This window comes from Euwallacea similis, chromosome 1 (genome assembly GCF_039881205.1).
Source record: "Euwallacea similis isolate ESF13 chromosome 1, ESF131.1, whole genome shotgun sequence".
NCBI lineage: Eukaryota > Metazoa > Arthropoda > Insecta > Coleoptera > Curculionidae > Euwallacea > Euwallacea similis.
The window spans coordinates 4,127,960-4,150,669 of NC_089609.1; the positions used below are offsets into that span (position 1 = coordinate 4,127,960).

Here is a 22,710-nt window from a genome sequence, read left to right on the forward strand (position 1 = left end):
GTATGTCATATGAATGTCTTTAATTATAAAATAAATAGTAAACTATTAACAACAAAATATAAAACTATAAAATTCCGAATACGGCATACAGAAAAATTCTTTTGAGTATTAAGTAAGTTAGCAAAGAAACATTTTCCCCTGTTAAGTAATTGTAGGATAAACATAACCGCAGTATCATGACTACATTTATGATACACGTGCGCAAAACAGAGCTATGCACATCTTCAACATTACCTACATATATTTTTTGAGTAATTCATTGAATAAAACTGGCACAAAAACACGAATAAGCTTCCGAGAGTTTTACTGTCCAAGTTGAATTATGTTTATACAGGGTCGTGAGTTCTAATTATAATAAGTTGGTAAAATGGCAACTGAATGAGTTATGTAATTACCCGCCTTACAAATAATTGCGGTGGAACTAGGAACTACAGCAAAATTAAAAATCAAGTAATAAAAAAAATCACAAAAATTACATGCTGTGGCGAATAATTATTATTGATGGTGATTACAAAACGTGTAAGGCGGCCTTAAATCTCACTATTTTACATCAAATAACAAAAGTTAATTCATTAAACCAGTTAATGAATTAATAACGAGTATTGTTAATGTACTTACATAAAAAGACCAATAATTACAATATTGCAAGTGTTACATGATGCACCCTGTACAAATATCCTATAAAGAATTATAAGTACCAAAAAGGATCGTTCAAATATTTGTTGCATTAAGTTAATGTTTTGTTTTCACCTTTTAGCAAATAATTATTATTCAACAAATGAATTAACAAGAGAAGCACGATTAGGTGAATACACGGGTTTAAATCACCAGTTTTATATAAAATGTTATTCAATTTCGAACGTATTGTGACAAAAAAAATGAGATTTCCGTAACATTTGATTCGGGAAAATATTGTTAGTTTTGCTACATACTGTCAGTGGATTAAAAAAAATTTAATCACTAATGAATAAAACGTTATTTAAAGCGCTGTAACGCGTTGAGTAATTGACTTCTAATATATCAAAATTGAAGAAAACAATTTTATAGACCTAAGTATTATTTTAATCGAAAGTGCATAAAATGCTTTTTAAGCTATGCTTAATAATTTGAAATTTTTTGGTTTACAAACAAAATTAACATAACTAAAAATAAGATTGAGGAAAGTGTTTCAAAGAAGACATTTATCCAATGTTGCCATTTGAAATGTTTTATAAACTTTCTGATACCAATCTACTGCAGTGTAATTTAAACAAAACCAACACATTCAAGATTTATAACCATATGAACTATTTCTTAGATAGGTAGACATCGAACGATTTAAATATGAAATGACAACACTAAGAGTTTTCATAAAATAATTATTTTCCGAATGAAATTACGTTACTTATCCTATGAGCTTTTTATATTTTGCACCCTGTTATAACTAAAGTGAATGTATGAAGTAGCAGACTGCTGCTTTTGTGCGATTTTGGTAGTTTACAGGGTTATTAATTTTAGTTTTCCGCAAGAATCATGGGCATATTTTATTTTAATAACGAGATGGCGAACGCACTTACCACGATAAGCGCAGGAAATGTGAAAATTTAGCAGTAAACTTATTTTTTATTAGAATGCCCAATCATTGGTCCATTTAAAAGGTAACATTAAATTAACAAAGAATTTTTTGCCGAAATGAGACAATGAATTAGTAATTTTCTACGTCGTCGAACGCAGATATGCATCATTCGGAATGAAGTTAATTTCAAAGATATAATCTTTGAGAGTTAAATTACACAAAATTAAAGAGTTAAAAATAATTCATAAAAAATTTGAACGAATAATTTGCTGCGTTTTCAAAGTATTTTGGATAACGTCACACTTTAAGCTTTATAAATTCCACATAAACAACGAGTGCAAAATATAAATAACTTTCTTTACTTATTCTGTAACTATAATTTAAAAATTGTAACAATTTACTAGAGATACATAGTATCGACTTCCTGAATTAAACATAATTCCAGGATGTAAAAAAATTATGTCCAGTTTTTGCAGGTTGTGCATCTTATCTACAAGCGTTTCTTCACTTTTATACGTTTTCCCCCCTACCATAGAACAGAAATGTTACCCAAATGGGCCTATTACAGATAAACTTAATGAGATTTCCATGTAATATACCTGGCATCGCATGACCGCAAAGAAAACCTGAGTGTTCCATCATAGGGGCAATTGCCCACTAAAGCAACTGTCCTATTTAATTTTTTTTAACTGCTGAACTATTATAGGATTTAATTTCTTAACATCCTGGATAAAACTACGTGTGTTTGCGTTATAACAATTAAAACAACATTTATTTAGCCATCATGCATCACAATAATTAAACAACGTAAATTCATGCGTTTTACCAACGTGGCTTCAATGTGAAGATTACATACTAACAAATAATTAAAACTAGGTATTACGTTTAATGTTATAATATAACCGACTATAATCGTTACGTTTCTGTGATTGGCACGTGTAACGTACATCTTACTACCATGTTCACTAATTAATTGAAAAAACACATTCCACTTGTAAGAATAATTCTTGAGGAAATGCTGTCAAGGATTGCTAAACAAAAAATGTTCAGGAGGCATGTCAAATCTGATTCTTTAAGCAACTAGACCTGCAAGAAAAGAGTTTTTATCCACACATAAAATAATACAATTTTATTGGGAACTCAAACTATCGAAGGACGTGTAAACAACCAAGGGAAAGCGAGTAACAAATAATAACTTTTAATGACGTTGATTGGGTAGCTACATGAAATTTTATGTCAAAATTATTCGCTTTATTTGCATTTGCCTAGAAAATCTTGGTGTAAACAGAAAAGTAAGAATTTTGATTTTTGTAGATTTAACTTCGACACTATTAGGGGTTGCCAGTCTGATGGTAACTGTTCCATGGATACAAGACAAATTTAAAACCTGCTTGAACCCTCACTATTGGAAATTCGAAAATATGTGTATAAACCGCTTGGACCACCGAAACCTCGAAGCAACTTTTAATTATGAAACAACTATATACGATTCGTCACCCATGTCAAGCACGCTGTAAACTCAAAAACATAACGTGATAATTATACTAATAAATCTACGTTTACGACTTAGTAGGAAACATGGCCAATATGGCGGCACAAATTTTTTGGGCGTTGGTTTCATCCGGATACATCTGCATCGCATGAATAACTTGTTCCTCCGGAAAAATGGCTGCCAAGTGATAATGAAGTTTCCTACGAGCGTCCTCCTGTGATCCGATAGCATTCCATTGGCCCGGCCATACGTTCAGCTGAGAATCGGAACAGCTCGACATGCGCTGCATGTGATGGACGGGTGCCGTTTGCTAAAAAAATAAAATTTAAGTTACTGCGCCCTAATGTTGAAATACTCTGTATACAAATTTTTGAAAAAATGACAAAACCAACAAGATTCGGTTTTCACATTAGCCGTCTTTGTAATAGCTTTGCGCAACCAAATGGCACTTCCTACACTTACTGCCTAGTGTAAGATTTATAAGCATTCTTACGCCTGGTTGAGGAGCTTGAATTCCTGACCAGCCACTTGCACGCGTGCTTTGCGGGCTTCTATAAGAGTCTGGAGCGCTAGCAATCCTGGTCACGCCTTGATGAAGGTCCCAACCCGAAGCACCTAAATATCCACTGGTAGGCCCCACAGGACTTGGACTTAAGGGGGCAAAACGTCTCGAAGCCAACCTAGGATCCCCAACCGGATTAAGCGTTAACTGTCTAGCCAATTTTCGATGAAGATTCTCTGAAGACGGGGTATTATGATAAGGAAAGCTTGAAAGCGCACTCTTCTCAAGAGTTGTGTGAAATCCGAAACTATCTGGGATGGCTTGATATTGGCTAGATGGAGTCAATCCTCCTACGTTATCGACGCTGCGGGACTTCGACACAACCGCATGTTGTGGTTCTTTAGGAGGAGGTACGTTCGAACGAGTTCGTCCAAGTGGGTTCTTTCGGATGTCCCCCACTGAAACACCAAAAAAATAAGTTATATGTTAGAAAATTACAACCCAAGTGAATAAACTTACCATCTTTACCCTCCCTAGCTTGTAAGTGCCTTTGAGCGTGCTCAGATAGTCTCTCAGTGACGCTTTTATGAGGTAGAGGTCCCCGTTCGGGGTGGTGGTATTTGCACTTATTGCCGTAAGTGCATTTTTTTCCGTACGGGCAAGGGGGTGGTGGAGGCGTGCCACTTATCTCACCCTAAAATCAAGAACAACTTATTTTATAGTGCTGCAATGACGAAATGTCACTTAATTTTTACAATGTTATAATAATAATTATTGAAGTATGGAAATACTGCAATCTTATAAAAACATTTTATATGACTGAATAATTCTAACTCTATTAATTGTAATTAATTAGTAATGAATTTAATAAACTAACCTTTCTAGGCTGCGCCCGTAAGAAATTATCTAATGTTGGGCCCGCTCTACCCAGAGGATCGTCAGGAGGCATGAAATGGTCATTAACAAAAGAATACATCAAAATCCTTTCTTCGACCACTTTTCGAAACTCGGCATTCTCTTGACAGAGGTCCCTGGAAATCAAATTATTGTCAATTCTTACGTACCATAAAAATTCGTCAGATATATTCGGTATCTACATACGTCTGAGCTGCCCTATTTTTTACTAATTGGAGTGGCTGTATCCAACTAAATATTTGATGTAATGACCGTATTAAAAGATCTGTCTTTTTTACATTTGCAATTCCACATTTTGATTAAGTTTATTCCCTTGATAAAACGGATTAAATCGAACAAAAATGTGGTAAACCATTTCTTGGTAGGCCAGTATAGATGTATCAAAAGTAATAACCATATTAATTGGTGTAAAAACACTTTACCTGTAGTTATCATTGCTGACAACAACTCCATCAGACCGAGCTGCCAACTTCAAGATGTATCTATCATCATAACAAACCATTCGTTTTCCACCCACAAGTCTTGAAGGAGTAAACACTAACAGCCTGTCTCTTTCCAGTTCTGCCAAAATGTCCTGATCCCTTACAGGGTTGTCTGGACGAGGCGCTTCTTTTCGCCATTTTGGAACGAATACTGTTATATCTTTATGACCACGAACCTAAAATCAAGGATGAACAATGTATTAGCCATTACATTCCCTTCAAATTCAGGTGAAAGTCAGACTATTAAAAAAATAAATAACCGGAAAATATTAGTTTGGAAAAAAATCTGAAAGGTATTTTAAGCTGAATTATGTAGTCATTTCTGACGAACGTTATTTACCATTGTCATACATTTTAATCATTATTAGTAAATTTAAATTGTTCGTCCGCATACATCCATACATTATAGGTGTGTATCTCAGTTAAATTCATGATGGATATACGAGTATAAAATAAAGTTTTGACAAGTAAGGTGCCCGAAATTCGTCTCATCGTTCGATATCTTCTTTACCGTTAGAAAAAGCAAAAACTTAAATACAAGGGTTAAATTGTTGTTTAAACGACAATAAAGGGCGTCTCAAAAAGTCGCTAACGAAGTTTTCATATTTTATTTTCTCTTTTTTAATGTTTTTTTAAGCATTTGTGTGTTTAGTTATATATGGCACAATAGTTATGGCTAAGGACGTATTTTTGCAAAAAAAATCACTGAAACATTCTTGAAACTCACTTTTTAAAAATATTTTAAATTTTTTTGTTAAGTCTAATGTGGATTTACGTTACAATCAATTCGGATTAAATAGTTCATTTGAAAATCTCTGACGTTCTACGTCAAGAACTCCACTACAATCAAGACAAACTTTGTTTAACTTAAAAGACTTTGCTTACCTTAAACCAATCAACACAGATCTTAATGCCACGACACGAAAAAATTTCTTTGTTACCATGACTCATGGCAACATTGCTACCATCTATAACGATGGGTCTTAGAGTCGTGGGGCCGGTATCTAGGAGATCAAACCTAAAATACGAAGAACTGTTAGATTTAAACACTGATACAAAAGTGGTCATATCATACGAGGTCAAATTCACGTGCGAGCATCAGCACACTGGTATTAGAACCAAAATTTTAAAAACATTGGAAAAATGTTGACCTTACTTGCGCATAAAATAATTGACGAGCCGAAAATTAAGGGGGAAGGGGAGAACGTAATACAAATGTTCTTGCAATCGCATCCAATCCACAATTTTAATATAATAAATGAGTCACAAGTAACAGCGTCAAAAAGAAGTTTATGATTAGCTGGAACAACTCAATGAACATTCAAGAAAATTTAAAACTGATATATTTAATCCTAGACCTTTTAAGTTACGAATTGCCAACACAGATCAATTATTTAATTAATTATTGTTGGTCGCAACAACTTCACAAGCAGAATTTAATGTTTTTTTTATTTAAAATTTGATTGTTTTCAATTTAATATTTAATTCCGAAGTTAAATTGTATTATAAATAATTCAATTTAGAATTGTATCAAATCAAAATAATATACCTATCTAAAAGTCCTAATTCACTAGCTAGACTTTCCGTTGGACTGCTATCACAGGATCCGCTTTTCTGGGCCCCCAATTTTATCAGTTCTGCCAGAAGTTCGTTCTGGGTAGGAGAGGGACCAAGTTTTTGCAGAGCTGCCTGAACATGTTTTTCCGTATATCCTAATTTCAACGCAAATTCTACCCTATAAAAACAGGTTTATGTGAAAATAATACAAACTTCTACAGGAAGCAATGAACGATATTTTCCAAAATATGGTAAGTTTCACAATAATAATAGTTACATTGCAAGAGCTAGAAGCCAAGAGAGGCACATTAAAAATCTAAGGGAGGAAAAGACATGTTCCTCGAGAGTAATGTGTACAATTTATTTCTACGACCTGAAATACCAAAATTTTCAAGTTAAATTTCATCAAAAGCAAAAGAAATATCCCGAAGTACCTTAAGACATTGTATACGAGATTCTATCTGCCGTTAACTTTTTTAGTATACCCTGTATCGTAATATACATACTAACAAGAAAACTTGCCAACATGAAGCTTGGTAGTGGCAATTTTGTTCTCGCGAGTGAATGAGGGACATGCAATATCAACATTAAACTATAATAATACAGGGTGATTAATTGGAATCTGATATTTTAATAATTGGTGTGCCCTAATTGTGCTTTCTTGAAGGTTATTCAATGAAAAAATGTTCAAATTGAAAAAGTACAATTGTTATAAAATTTAAAAAAGACGAGGATGAAAAAATTAAATTGATAAAAGTCAAAAAAAATCTAAACGTCCCAAAAATCCGCGATCAAAAAGAAATTCGTTCAGGCCAATTTCGCAGGTATAGAAAATTTGTTGAATTCGTCTAGGCAAATTTTCAGATATTGGTCGTATTTAGCTGTTTGAAATTACAACGCACTAACCTTTCAACCTCATTTACTATGTTGAAGACTATTATTGAAAAATTTGAACTTCTCAATTCCAGTTTTCGAGATACAGTACACTCGCTAGTGTGAACACACACTCGTATGAACCTCCCAGTAGGATGAACAGTCAAAACGGATGCATTATATGTCCAGCAGTGTGAACAAATAAAAACCTCGATACTATGAACAATTTGATTAAATTCTCATTGGCTGCTCTGAGCGCCCTTTTAAACAATATCTCTTATACATATTTCTTGTCATTGGTTAAATCTGTGTGACTCTGAGGTTCCCCGAATGATTCTGGGGTTCTCTTAGCGCGAGCGCAGGGTGGCGTAGACAAGAGGAATTTCTGCATTGAGAGACACGAGATGATAGAAAGCACAAGAATCTGGTTATTTTTACATTTTTTTTTGTGATAGTGGGTTACATGTTAAAATGATGAAGAACAAGATGTTTTTAACTCTATGAGAAGTCAAAAATCATAGAAGAATATCAAGAAAATATGAGGGTAACCATTTTATCTAAGAAACACGGAATTGCCAAATCAACCGTTTTCTTAATTATTAAAAAAAAGAGAAGATAATGAGAGTTGTAAACCAAAGTGTTAGACCAAGTAAAATTAAAAAACGCACTTTAAAGAACGCCGAATATCCAAAGATGGAAAGTGCCCATTATCAATGGTTTGTTAGACAAAGAGAATTAAGTTTGCCTGTATCAGATGAGATTTTTAAACAAAAAGCTATTCAGCTACACGAACGCTTAATGAACAATAATGAAACATTCAATGCAAGTGATGGATGGTTGCAAAAATTTAAGATTTGCTGTGGGATAAGGCTTCTAAAAACGTCTGGTGAAAAATTGTTATCAGCCTCAAAGAGTGTTAGCCCGTTTAAAGGAGAGTTTTTCAATAAGATCAGAACTCTAAAATTGATACATCGCCAGATATATAACGCTGATGAAACCGGATTGTACTGGAAATTGCTACCTGACAAAACGTATATTTTTAATTTCGAAAAAACTGCATCAGGTTTCAAATAGTCCAAACAAAGACTCACTTTTCTGGCCTGTGCAAATGCAACAGGATCGCACACACTTACCCCAAAATTTTTCAACCCATGCATTTACAAAAACAACAAAAGTGTATGGATGATCCACGAAATTTTTAAGAATTGGTTTTTCAAAAGCTTTTCCAAAGGTTTAACATCAATTAATCCAAATTTTTTTCCCTTATACATACATAATTTTTTCCAGGTCAAAGCATTTTTAAGAAGTCAAAAGCTTCCTGAAAGAGCAATGCTTTTGTTAGACAATGCTACTTCTCATCCGCTAGAATTAAAAACAGAATTGGGTGTCATATTTGTCATGTTCATACTACCAAACGTAACAACGCTCGTCCAACCGATGGACCAAAATGTTTTAAGATTGATTAAGTTGTACTATAAACAAAATTTGCTAAGTTACGTGGTGGCCATGGGAGAAAATATGGTCGATACCCTAAAAAACCTTACTTTGAAAAACGCTATTGTTTATTTAAATAGAGCGAAGCAACAATTAGGTCCATTGATCATAAAAAAATGCTGGAATAACATTTTTAAAGAAGATGATTTTGTTGAGAATAATCTTCCCCTAGCCACACTTTGAGAACAGTTGATCAGCCAAAATTTACAATCTATTGTACTCGATACCATTGAATTGCTGCAATTGATAGGACCGGTAAGTAAAAAAAAACAAAGAGGAAAATTAAAATTACAATTCATTACATTTAGGTAACTTTTAAGTAGATTTTTTTATGATGATATTTGAGCTATTAGGTGTTAAATTTAATTTTGTTGTCTTATGAATGTGAATACCGTACACCTGTAAAGCCTTAAATTTTTTTAATTTTTAGGGCCAATATAACAACCGAGATATTAAAGAATAGAACAAAGATTTAGAGGATGAAAGCACGGCATCCAAAAACAATAATGTTAAGGCGTTGGGTCCCACAGACTCAGAAGACAGTGAAATTGAGGAGGAACCCAAAAAGATATCTGTTCCAGAAGTTCTTGCAGCTCTAAAATTCGTTTCACAGCGGTCAGATTAAAATAATGTTGCCGTTAGACATAGGGACTCTAAGAAATATTGTGGATAAGGTAGTAGCAATCAATTGGTCTGCTAGAAAAGTTGAAACAAAAATAACATCTTATTTTAATAAAGAAAATGTAAATTATAATAAGTAATAAATGTGTTACATTTTTTTTTCGTATTTTTAAACATACCTTCGATGCTGTGAACAGTCTCGATTATATGAACATGCTATATTTTTTGTGATCACACTGGACGCGAGTCCACTGTATCTCCGCATATTTAAAATCGAGCTATTAGTAAGAAAGTAAATTACCTTGCATTATATGCGGCACTAGATTCTTGAGCTCCCTGTACATATTCTGCAAACTCCGCAGCCAAAGTATCGCTCACCGTTCGGGAAACGTCTTGGTGACTTCCAGACAGATTGCTTTGCGTTCCTTCATAACCCTCACAATCCGAATCGTAACTGGAATCTTCACCAGTTGCAGCTATTTTGGCAAGATTGCAACCTTCAAGGCAGATATCGTCTACATATTTCTGTAACAAACGTGGATTTGATTTAGACGAAGCTTTCTCCTTTGGGGTTGCCTGCTGCATATGAACAATTACTAAAACTTGAGCTTTTATCTGCCGCAATAACCCTTTTTAAATATAGATTTCTACTGGAGATAGTGGCATAATCACTTATTATTATTATTATTACTACTACTACTTTCCCAGTGATATCACAGTTATTTACGTTATTTTTCTCAAGATATATATAAAAATAAATAAATAAATAAAAAAGTTTTCGAACCATCGCATTGCAAATCACTTATTTATGGCGGCTGATCAATTCATAACGGCACACTAAATGATGCTTTCGATATTTCATGATATTTTATTAAACATTATTATGGAAATTAAGAACTTTTAGCTATTCCGGAAACACGTAGACTGCAGCTAAGTTATTGATAGGGACATAGTTTTGCCTAATTGGGTATGTTAACTAGTTTAGTTCATTGCGCCGCGTCCATCATTCGTTTCTGTTTTCTAACACTTACGCGTGTTAGAGTTAGTTTTCACTACTATCTCCGCTGATTATGTCTATTTTCCAGGGATGGTGGATAAATAATATTTGTCAAGATCACAAGTGCAAACCTATAGGAATATGCATATTTTGAAGACAGGTCAAGCAACGTAACTTACGTCGATGCTAAAATGCAGCTGCTTAATGTATTCAGGCCGGTTCCGGGAACGGGTTTCTTGACCTAAATAACACAGGTCATATAATGTTGTTATTTTTTAAATTATTTTTAAAAGTGACCCTCGAAATTTTTGCACCAGAATGGATTTGACACTAAAGTCGAAACAAAAGATTCACATTTAACGACCTACTCGTCAACATATGGGAAAACGACACCCACCATAATGATTCTCTAATTAAATGGTCTAGACCCTATGGATTTCCAAGGTTGCGCAGGTTATGCGAAGATACATTGGATCGAGGAAATACCACTCATATCAGATTTCCAAGCATTTATTATGAATTGCTACTTAATGTAAATTGATAACAGGAATTCCACATCACAATATTCTTCCTGTAATCTAACAACTACCATTAAAGAAGCACACACCCACTAACGATTTTTTAGATAAAATCGGGTTTTAATATTATGGTATGACGATTCGTATTAACCTCTCAACCAGGGTCATGATTTTCTGGAGAATAATTAGTGGTTTCTTTTGATGAAGTGGATGGAATTCCCCAATAATCGGCAAAACCAATCGAAAATAAGTAGGTGCGTAGGTTTAGAAGAAGTAGAAAGATTGCAATCCATAACTATTTTATAGGAAATGCACACACCGTCAAGAGTCTTGAACCCCCTGTATAAGCAAGGCTCATAGTTTATTTATTTGGTGGTATTTTATAATGGACAAAGATTTGTTATTTTGCAAATACAAAATAATAATAAACATGAAGATAAAGATGCTGTTGGGCATTTGGATTTTTATTTGCAAATATGGTCAACACATAATTGTATAATAATTAGGGGTCCAAGACTTTTGACGGTGTATTTTAATTGGTTTGTCTTGTGTGTTCGGCTTATTTCATTATTATTAAGGTGTCAAAGACAATAAGTGCAATATTGAGGCACAGTTTTATACCAAGTAATCTTTTTTTTATGCGATGTAAAATCTAAATTTCCATGTAAATTCCACCAAATTTGACACAACAACTTCTTTAACATCTAATGCTCTAAATCTGTATTATCTGTATAACTTAATACGCTTTATATGACACGTATTTATCGAATACCTGAAAGAAAGCTATTTCCCCCCTGTCTCAATCTCACATCAGCACAACCAGGCAGTGTTTATATATAACTAGCCATTGCAGTATAATTTAAAGCTACAAAAAAATTAATATCTAATTTAAATACATACTAGACGAGTATGCAGGTAATTCGGAAATTGTATTGTTTTCAATTGCGTCACAATGCGACACTATTATTAATGCTTCGAATATGCTTTACTGCTAATTAATTACGTTACCAGCTATATCAACATTTTCACCAACACAACTCATGTCTCACATTTCTCAAACCTACGGTAAAATTCTTACTTTGTTACCATATTCAGATCCGGTATCATTGACTTCAATAACAATATTTTCTGTTTGTTGTGCAAACAAAAATATTCATTATCGACGATCAGCATCCTTTCTGTAATTATTGATTCAGGCGATAATCCTAGATAATCTCGTCTCGTGAATTTGAATTGCCTTGTTATTGAGAACTTGCGAAATTTTCATTAATTATGCTCGAGGATGTGACGATGTCTACTAATTAATTCCGGCTAGAAGCAGTTAATCCGTAAAAAATATATCTGAAAACGCAGTAAAAAAAATACAGGGTGTTACATTTTTGGTTAGTTTTCTGTTTATATACAGGACGACCCATATTCTATGGGGTTTAGACTTTTCTGAGCATCAGAGGGAGATATTCAATACGTTTTCTGAACTAGATTTTATATTAGTTTGTAAATATCTCCTCCAGATTCTGAGAAATCCTTAAATTTTATTAAATTTGAACCACCTTGTACATGGTAGTTTCTTTAAGAGTGTGTATCCCCTTATCTGAAACGCCATGCGAGTTAGACAAAAAGTTTTATACATACAAAGGTTTTTCAGTGTTTAATTAATATATATTTTCAAGTGATTTGCTGCAATTTTGGATTCGCCTCATAATTTTTATCTGTTTTTGAGATAGTGACGTTTGAAAAATGACATTTTTGACGTCTCCTAAGGCCGTAAGGTTGACATTAATGTACATAAAATTTTGTTGAAAGTAATGCTATTTCAGCTTTTCAGGTGGAATATTTTCAGCTATTTATTAAAATTAAAAGGAGCACAAATTTTATTTTATTTTAGTTGCATGTTGTATCTGTAGAATTACTGTAATCTTCTGTTGTTACTTATCCTATTTGTTGTATGTTAGTTCGTGCTTTCATTATGTAACTTCTTGCTAAAAGAAGTCCATTTAGTTACCGGTTTAAATTACCGAAACTGTCATTATCTGCCAAAATTCATACGAAGTTCTTTGGCTTACACCAATACACAAAAAATTGGTAGAAATTGAGTGGATGTACAGGTAAAATTACAAGTTTATTTATATATATTTCCATAATTATATATATTTAAATTATGTAACTATACAAAATTATATAATTTAAACTATACTAGATCGACACTGTGTCGCCAAGAACACAATAAAAATGGTAATCAGGCAGATCTGTCCTAATTGGATTTTGTGGTCTTAATTAAGGAACCTACACAAAGCGAATTATTATTTTTACGTCTGATTTGATTATAACAGTTACTTATGTATTTTTTTTAATTATTTACCTAATATAACGTTTCATTACATATTTATTACATCAAATCAGGTTATGGCCGAGCAAACTTGCGAGCGAGTCCATAAATGGGCGAGTCGAATAAAACTTCATTACGTATGTATTATCTACAACGTTTTAAGTGCAATTTCATGTTAATTTGCTAATAATTTAATTTTTAAATCAAAATTAAAATACCTCCGAAATACCTTAATCACTTGTGAATAGAAATCCATGTTCGCCAGTCAATGTTCAGGCAATCACTCCTATGACGGACCACAAAAGTTGCCCAAACAGGCTTGTTACAGGTTTGCTTACAAGGATTTCCGTGAAATACAACTAATAATATGAAAGTTAAGTCATTATGAGTGTCCTATTATTGGTAATTGTCAACGTTATTGTACTAGGGCCACAAAACGAATGAGTTTATGATCGCAAAATAGTGTCATAAAAACCCTTTTTAAGTAAATCGGACATGGCATCATAAAATTCATTATGGCCCTAAGACCTAATAACCTGAACTACTTGCGAAGCTAGATGTTTTGGAAGTATTTTAATCCTAACTTAAAAGTTTAATTATTAGCTTCGCATGAAATAGGGCATAAACTTGACTCATTCCTTTATTGACTTGCATGCAAACCCACTCAGCTATAAAACGACTCGTCTCATAAAACCTCACATTACGTACGTAGGACATTACTGTTTCGGAATTCAGTTTTCAGTTGCCAGATAAGTAAAAATGTCATATGTAAGATGTAAATAACGTACGCGACCCTTAAGAAAGCTGCACGCAAATTTGTAAACGTTATAAAATCCACGAAAATCTGCCACAGGTTTGTGAAAACGGATCTTTTGTGTTTATATATATTTAGATAAGTAACGTAAGCGGTCTGTAAGAAAGCTGCACAGCGTGAAGCTTCTTGCCTTACGGTACGTTAACTTTACTTTCAAATAAAAAAGAGAAAAAAACACGTTTAAAAATAGTTTTTTCTTATAAAGGATTGGAGTCGAAAACGACGATTTGAATGGAGATATCTTTATATTTCTGTGTGATCCAGGTGGTGATAATGCAGTGGAGTAGTGCAAGCATTTTAGGATGTATTTAGGATGTACAATTATACCAATACATTTTTAGGCTCTAAAGACAGAACAAATTTTTTTAATTAACATCAGTGATTAAGACCATACTAACCTCGCCAAAGGTAACAGTCATATCCAAAAAGATCGGAACCCGAAATTGTAAACACATTTAACTCTATGACACGAACCCAAAAAACTCATAGAAATAGAATAAATCGCACGTTTCTCGCTAATCGCAATTAAATTTTGTAAAATCCTATTCACTTCAATACATATAAAAGGTAAAATCAAAGCCAACGAATCACTTTCAAGCTAAAAAAAAAAACGAGCAATGCAAATTCTGATCCCGGAATCACAAATTCAATTAATTTCTCAATCCTGACGAAATATCGGGCAGCAATTTAATAGTAGATCCGGCATCGGCATCGTTAACAGATCGGGTTCGATTTATCCAAAAAAAATGGTTCGATTTAACTGCTTCTCTCACTAGTCACTCACACACGAGAAGACACTCGGGGCTTCTTTAACGGCCCAGTCCGGTTGGTAAAGCCTGTGCAGGGTATGAAAATATGGTGGCACGAAGTACTGAAACGCGGAGAAACGTCGGACCGACTGAAGAAACGACGAAGAATGTCGAAGAAAATGAAGATCCGGATAGCAAGCCGGATGTAAAAAAGAAAGAGACGCGTAGCCTTCTAACAGGCCATTGAAATTGAATAAAATTTCGGCGAGCGGACGGCGCGGTACTCAACAAGGTGAACCGAGTTTCACCACTCTCATTCGCGATATATTCGACTGCGGTGAATGAATGAAAATATGAACCGGACTTGAGAGCGTTTGGGAACGACAATCAGACTGAAGAAACATTTATTTAAATTACCTACGCAAGCTGTGCATGTTATTTACTTTTGTTGATACGCTTAAGCGATAAAATTTAGTTTATTCTTCTCATTCTATGTTATCTCTACAAATTAATGTGCCTGTGCGAGTATTATCAACAAATAAAGAAACGATTTATAATTACAAAGGGTGTCATTAATCATTATAAACTCTTGCAAATGATGCGACATACAGTGCGTCCAAGATAACTATGTCACTGTCGTAAAATCACTGGCCTTAATAATTGTCTTTAAATCTTCGTTATTTAACATTTCTCTTGAACTTAGAAATCTTTTTGACCATGATGTACTGGAAATAATTTTAAAAAATAAATCAAATAAAATGGACGTCAGATTTACGTGTGCATGTATAGGGTGTCTCAAACTCGACGGCCCTCTACCTATTTCGTGAAAACGGAAAGTGATATGAAAAATTTACACTATGGGTCTTCAATGGTGTTGGCTGACCTCCATTTCGACCCGAAGAAGTTCATTTCTAAAATGTGTACATTGTGTCCAAGGTAAGGATCACCAGTGGGAGGACCTCATAAACGGGAGTAGATACCGGCTTAGTTAAATAGGAGAAAGTTACGAATTTAAGGACAATGAAACGTCGAGAAGAAGCCATCGAGAGAAAGAGAGAGGGGGAGCGAGAGTATGAATCTACGAATCCATGGGAATATTTTAGTCATTCTCGATCATCATCTAGCATCAGCACCTAGCTACTATGATCATGTCAACACTATTAAGCCCTCTGAGGGGCATACTGAATAAAATCACAATTCGAAATCAGTCGTTATCTGCCAGGTTACCTATTTGATGAGCAGATATCACAGTCACTTTCAGGTAAACAGTGAGGAAAAGTAAGTGCCAATGTCACTTTTTCGGGGGAATAATGCAAGAAAGTACGACTTTCTGAGCATGTGAAAATATACGCATAAGGGTGCGGAAAAGTGCGCGTATAAGTACAGAACATAATGCAAAATCCAAAATAACAAGATAGGAATAGCAAATAATTATTTAACTTATTATTTTTAGGTGGAGAAAGAAACTTTTCATTAAATTTAACCGTCTTCGTATCTCCAATGGCTTCCAAGATCTCTGTATAATGGATACAGATCTTGGAACCCATCCAGATAGCATTTGAAAACACTTTGAAACATTAAAAATAAACCAAATAAACATCTACTTAGAATACAACAAAACAATTTCTATTTAGGTATTTTAGATCCGGGATTAAAAGTAGTTTAAAGTTTATACAGTATGCAGTATACTGGATATTTTGCTTACATCTCTATTATCCATACAAATAAACAGAGAAAGGTGTTTAAATGTCCCAAATTTTAACTTTTGAATTTTTTGCGTTTACACAGAAGTACATATGTAGGTGATACGAATATGAAGTAAATAATAAAATGACAAAATTGAAATTTGCAAGCAAAATCTCCTTCGCGCGTTATTCCACCGATTGTACTTGATTATTGCAAATAGGTAGAGAATAAAATTGCGTATGGATGGCCATAAAATGAAACAAAAAATGGCATTTGGTTTTGAAATATGCGTCTGTGCCAACATATGAAATAAACTGACAAACTTACTCATTTTTGGACAGAGTGACTGTGAAATCATTTTTTGCCTGGGCATAATTGCTAAATTTGAATAATTAAATTATAAGTTATGCGAAAATCCAGAGGTGCTAGATACGGGTTGCGCCGAGGCCATCCAATGAGACAATCGCGTACGTAAGTGCGCCTGCTTTCTATAATAACTGTAATTTCAAATATATAAATTTTAAAATATGTTTGATTTTGGTTCATTTTTCAGAACTGTCAAAGTTATCATGAAAAAAGGGAAAGTTACAAAATGTATGTATACTACACCGCAAAATTACCGTATAATTTTTAAAATTCAAAAATCTGCCTTCGAAAATAATTATAATGCGCGCTAGTGGTTTGAAATTATTCCTTTATGACCCTCAAAACTTTTTCAACATATTTTACGTGTTTATAAAATAACAACAGTTGTTTACCAAATGTTAAAAATTGCTATTTTAGCAATTTTGGCTTGAAGGTTGTATACCTTATTTAACATCGTTTAGATTGTGTTTTTAGTACGTTTTGTGAATTTAAAATTTTGTTCCCAAAGAAAATGACCCAAAATATCCATGAAAGGAGAAATCCTTCACTGGAAGAATGCAGCTGTTGTGACACTTGCAGAAGTAGGCTTGCCACAAGTTCGAATCCCACTACGATATGAAGTGGAACAATCTATGGTCTACAGAGCACTTGCGTGGTTTCGGGAGATTGCTAGTAATCAAAGAAGACCTGAACAAGGACGGCAATGGTTGACAACGAATAATCAAGATCGATTTTGGAACTGAAAGTTTTACGAAGTCGATTCATTACAAACACTGCGCTGCAGCAGGAGTTTTCTCGTCGATGTGAGTTTCGTATCAGTAAAAATATAGTGAGAAGAAAATTTGAAGAAAAGAATGTTATTCCATATAAGAATGCAAGCGATCCCTTATTGACTGCAAAACATTGAAGACAGCGTCTTCAATTTGCAACATTTTCAGAATTGCGAGCTATGAAAGTGGATTTGTTATGATATGGGGAGACACTAGTTTGGAAGGTCGCATGGAGTTAGTTTTATTTCAAAACGATGATTTAACAGACCACCAATACATAACAAACATTTTAGAACCCCATGTAGTACCATATGCCTCATTTATCGGCGAGGAATTTTTATTGATCCATGATAATGCACCTCCACACGTGACATAAGTAATACAAAACTATCTTCAAGATGTGGAAATTCAAACGTTGCCTTGACCAGCAAGAAGCCCTGATCTGAATCTCATCGAACATTTATGGTACAACATGAGTCGACAAGTTAAAGCCACGCAGGTTTCACTTAAGAACATAAATGAGCTGTCATTAAGAATCACGGAAATATGGGAACAAATTAATCAATTTGATATTAGAAACTTCAAGTATGTCAAGGTGTGAAGCAGTAATTAGAGTAAGAGGGGCCACACTCGCCGTTAAATATTCAACTGTTTGTATAAATTAAGGAATAAAAATTATGCAATTTTTGGTACACTGTGTATTTACTATGCCCCCTATTGATTCCGTGAAGTTGAATTTATTGAAAATCATGGTCATATTTCGTTAATAAACGTGAAATCTTTACTCTAAAACCATAAAAACGAAAATGCGTAAAAATTAAAAATATGCGTTTATTCTGCGGTGAAGTGTAGTTAGAGATAGGGCACTGAAGAAGCAGGTGCAATTATGTACCTGCAGAAAGTGATTTCGCAGCCACTTTGCCCAAAAATTAGTAAGTTTTTTACACATTTATTTTACATGTTGCAGTTACTCACATTTCAAAACCAAATCTATTTTTTTTGTTCAATTTTACTCTATATCCATCTGTAACGGTCAGATGCACCCCATGAAATGACCGCAAAACAGATTTGCCTGCAAATTCTCATTTCACAATTTTAATATTTACTTCATACTCGTTGTACCTACTTTTGCGTAAACGGAAAAAATTCCCAACTTAAACTATTTCTCACAGAAAATATATCTTCTGTACAATTGAAGTCCCAAGTCTCATTAAATACATTCTGCTGAAGAGGTAACAGATATGGAAAATGTAGAAGACTCCTGATCTCAAATCTGACCTGACCTGACCTGATTCCTGATCCCAAGTTATTTTACCCTCTTCTTCAAAGTTATCAGCTAACCGTCCTTTGTACAGTAATAAAAAATTGAGTTACTATTTAGTGCGCATCGATACAATAATAGAAACACCTACACAAAAGTGCATATTTAATAACGAAGCTAAATGATCTATAACAGCAAATTATGCACTTTGAAATTATGGTCTATTTAGCCTTTAGCACTGTGTAATCAGGCGGCAGACCTATTTTTCCAACATTAACAACCCAAAGATCCGGGTCAGCTTAACGGTCGCTGAACTGCCAGTATTTACAATTTTGATCCGATGCCAAACTGGACAAAATGTAAATAATATTCGTTACGTCATTAAAATGTTTCATCTGGATTGGACCAAGGTAATTTTTGTGTTGAATGAATAAAGCACATGTAATGACTGAACGTAAATAAATAATTTGATGATTAAAATAAGAATCTGTGACCGAGCGACGAAGCAATCGTGAATGTTTGTTTCGACACTTGCAAGGATATAATATTCCTACTAGATTCCGATATGTAATTCCATGCAATGTTTGCCCCAAAGAGCAAATGTTGCATTGAATTGCGTATTATGTAAACAAACCAAATCAAAATAATTCCTATAACGTCAGAATGTGTTAAAATAAAACTGTTTTTCCAGTATGAGCTTTAAAAGAGTTTACAGACTTGGAACTACGCCTAGGGGCACGATAAATTGAGCACCGACTATCTTTTTTTATAATTATTTTAGCTTCTTAGATTTATTCCCTTATCGTGATTTGTCATTTCGTTAATTGTTTCTTTAGTCTCAATCATCATCCTTTCTCATCAAACCACTTATATCTTTGAGTTTCTTCTTTTGTAACGCCATCATCACTACTTTATGTCTTCATTACATCAACTGATTCGTTCAATTTCATTTCCTCTTTTTGATGAGAGTTTAAAGCAAATTTTTTCATCGTCGATCCAAGAAGTGCTTTCTTTATTTCCTGCAAGAACCTTGATTTCTGCGATTTATTACGATAGGACACTCCATGACAAGATTCTTTATTCGAAACCTCAGCAGTTATATTTTTTGTTTTATTTAGTGATTTTGAGTTCTCATGTTTTTTCGAATTCTTCCTTCTTCGACATCCCGTAGAATGAGAACAAACCACTTTTTTATAATGCGAGATTAGCTAAATCGTTCTATTTTTTTATCCCCTACATCCAATATTCATTTGTACCATTGTTATTCTTCTCTGTGTTACTCGAATTCCATTCTTTAATCTTATATCTCGATTTATCATTATATAGGAAAAAATAGTGCAAAAATAAGTAGCATGACACAGATATGCTAGAATTTGCCGTGCCATGGTCATTATTGCAATCAACGTATTTAATGAACATATCAGGTAATTTTTTTTAATATTCAGATTACATCTTTAATAGATGACGCAGTTTTATAAAAACTAAACAATACAAAGAGCTAGCGAATTAAAAAAAAACGCAGGTCATGAGGCAGCATTAATAAGATCAATGGTTGTTTAAATAATGCTTAGACCCAAATCCGCCTTTGCCTTTTTTGTTAACAACTGTAGCCTTCAACGAACTAAAAGACAACACGTTTATCCTAGATGTGCAATTAGTAAGTATCGAATGTTTTTTCTTGCTGATTTATGCTGGTGACTTGGAAAAATGAATATTTTAAATATATCGATAGGATATTTTTTACTGTAATCTCATCTTAGATAATCTTTTCTTACAATTATTTTCACTCTTTAGATTTATTCCTTCATCCTAATTTGTTACCTTCTTAATTATTTCTTTAGCCTCTTCCTCTCATCATCTTTTCTCACTAAACTAACCACCGCACACATCTTTCAGTTTCTTCTTTTCTAATGCCACCATCATTTGCTGTATGTGTTTATTATGTCAACAAATTCACTCAATTTCATTTCCTCTTCTTATCAAGAATTTAAAGCAAACTTCTTTATCTCATCCAAGGGCTTTTATTTTTTGATATAATAGCTTTAATTTTTGTAATCTCTTTTTCATTTCTTTTTAAACAATTTTCAATTCTTGTGCTTTTTCAAATTCTTCTTTTGTTATTGGAAGTTTAAAATAACTTGCTTAATTTTCTATTGATAGAATGTTTTTTTATTGTAATTCCATCTTGGACACATATTTTTCTATATACAGTGATTAAAAAATACTATTGGTTCGTAAAAGGAGCCAAAAGCAGGATTATATCCTTGCCCAAATAAGGGTTCAGTACTGAGACAAAGAAATATGAAAGCATAAAGCATTCTATATATGCAATAGAGGAGTCTGTAATAATGTGAATTCCTCAAAAACCATAATTAGAAGTCCTACCAAAGCAAGAATGATAACTTTAGATAACCCTACTACAATCACTTTAACATGCTGCAGTTCAATTCAAAATAGTCACCATTCACCTTGCTGTTCACATTTTATACATGAGACATAATGTCTTTTGAGTATGAAATCAAACACAGAGCCTGAGATAACATGAAGGCTGGACTCTTCATTTGACTCAAGGTAAGAGCTTCATAGCTGTAACATATCAAAAAAGTAGATATCTTTGTGAAGAAATTTGCATATTTAATTAACTTGAATAAAAAGTTTGCATTACTACATTGATTTAATTAAAATGTCAAAAAGGATAATTGAAAACTGCATGGAAAAAACAAAGTTGTCAATTTTTATTACATACATATCTACCCCTGTTTGCCACAAACTGCAAAATAGTGAATATTAGACAACAAATATTTCTGTGATAAAATATGTTTATTCCTGGTTTATTTGTGTGCCAATTGCTGCATCCAATTCTTTACACAGTGGCGCTATCATTTTATTTTTTGTCATATGCTACATATAATTTGGTTTTTCCCTTATATTTATTCTTTAATTAGGAACAACCAAACATCTAAGCCTAGGACTGGATTTGTAAATGCTGTAGTTTCCATCCTTTGCTTGCTATTGGGATAACCAAGTAAGACAACAAAACCAAGCAGCAAAGTAGAATTAAGCAAGACAGCATAACCAAGGAAGATAGTGACACATATTAAACTTAGTGTTAAATAACGAAAATGCAATCAGTTTAGCAGAATTTATTCAATTGAGAATAACGATTTATAATTCGACAACTTCTGAAACATACACACACACAACCTTAACATGACTACTACTAGTTTAGTTAATATATTAACTAGGACTAGAGAGTGTCGATTAAGGAACTTTTCGATATTAGTGCTTACCTGTAGTCTACTGACAAAATCCCCACTTACTGTCCTGGCCAGTCCTTCAGGACCGGACAGTAGAACGTCGTAAACCACAGAATTATCAACGCATCGTGTTTTTTCTTTTAAAATAGCCGCAAATAGTACATGAATTCTGTCGAAGTTTTCTTTGAGTAACGGGATACATGTCGGTCTAATTCTTACCGTCCCGATAGCGTTTTTTGACATGTTCGATTTTGCCCATAATTACATTATACAAAGCATTGAGAAACTGTACGGTTTAGCGTATATCAGAATAAATTATTCTTTATTTTTATTTTGTAATTTTCACTTCCGAGTTCCGGGAAAATGACATACATTTCAATGTTTTGGTTCGAGATTCGAGAGTCGAGTGGGGGGTCGGAGAGTTCGGGAATTCTTCCAACTGACAGTACTGACATGGACACTGACAGAGACTGTG

At 33.6% G+C, this 22,710-nt stretch overlaps 1 protein-coding gene across 2 annotated transcripts; it reads right to left on the reverse strand.

Moving 5' to 3' along the window:
* Positions 1-5: 5 nt before the first annotated feature.
* LOC136414242 (probable ribonuclease ZC3H12D) lies at positions 6-22,644 on the reverse strand. 2 transcript variants are annotated; one of them, XM_066398182.1, is made up of 9 exons: positions 22,269-22,644; positions 9,793-10,016; positions 6,496-6,681; positions 5,832-5,964; positions 4,887-5,122; positions 4,427-4,580; positions 4,069-4,243; positions 3,541-4,007; positions 6-3,357 (listed from the first exon to the last, which is right to left on the reverse strand). In XM_066398182.1, the coding sequence occupies exons 1-9, from the start codon at positions 22,476-22,478 to the stop codon at positions 3,115-3,117; spliced, it is 2,028 nt and encodes a 675-aa protein (XP_066254279.1). In that variant the 5' UTR covers positions 22,479-22,644; the 3' UTR covers positions 6-3,114. The 2 variants fall into 2 exon arrangements, with proteins under 2 accessions (XP_066254279.1, XP_066254345.1); XM_066398248.1 differs by lacking the exon at positions 22,269-22,644 and adding an exon at positions 14,545-15,370.
* Positions 22,645-22,710: the final 66 nt, after the last annotated feature.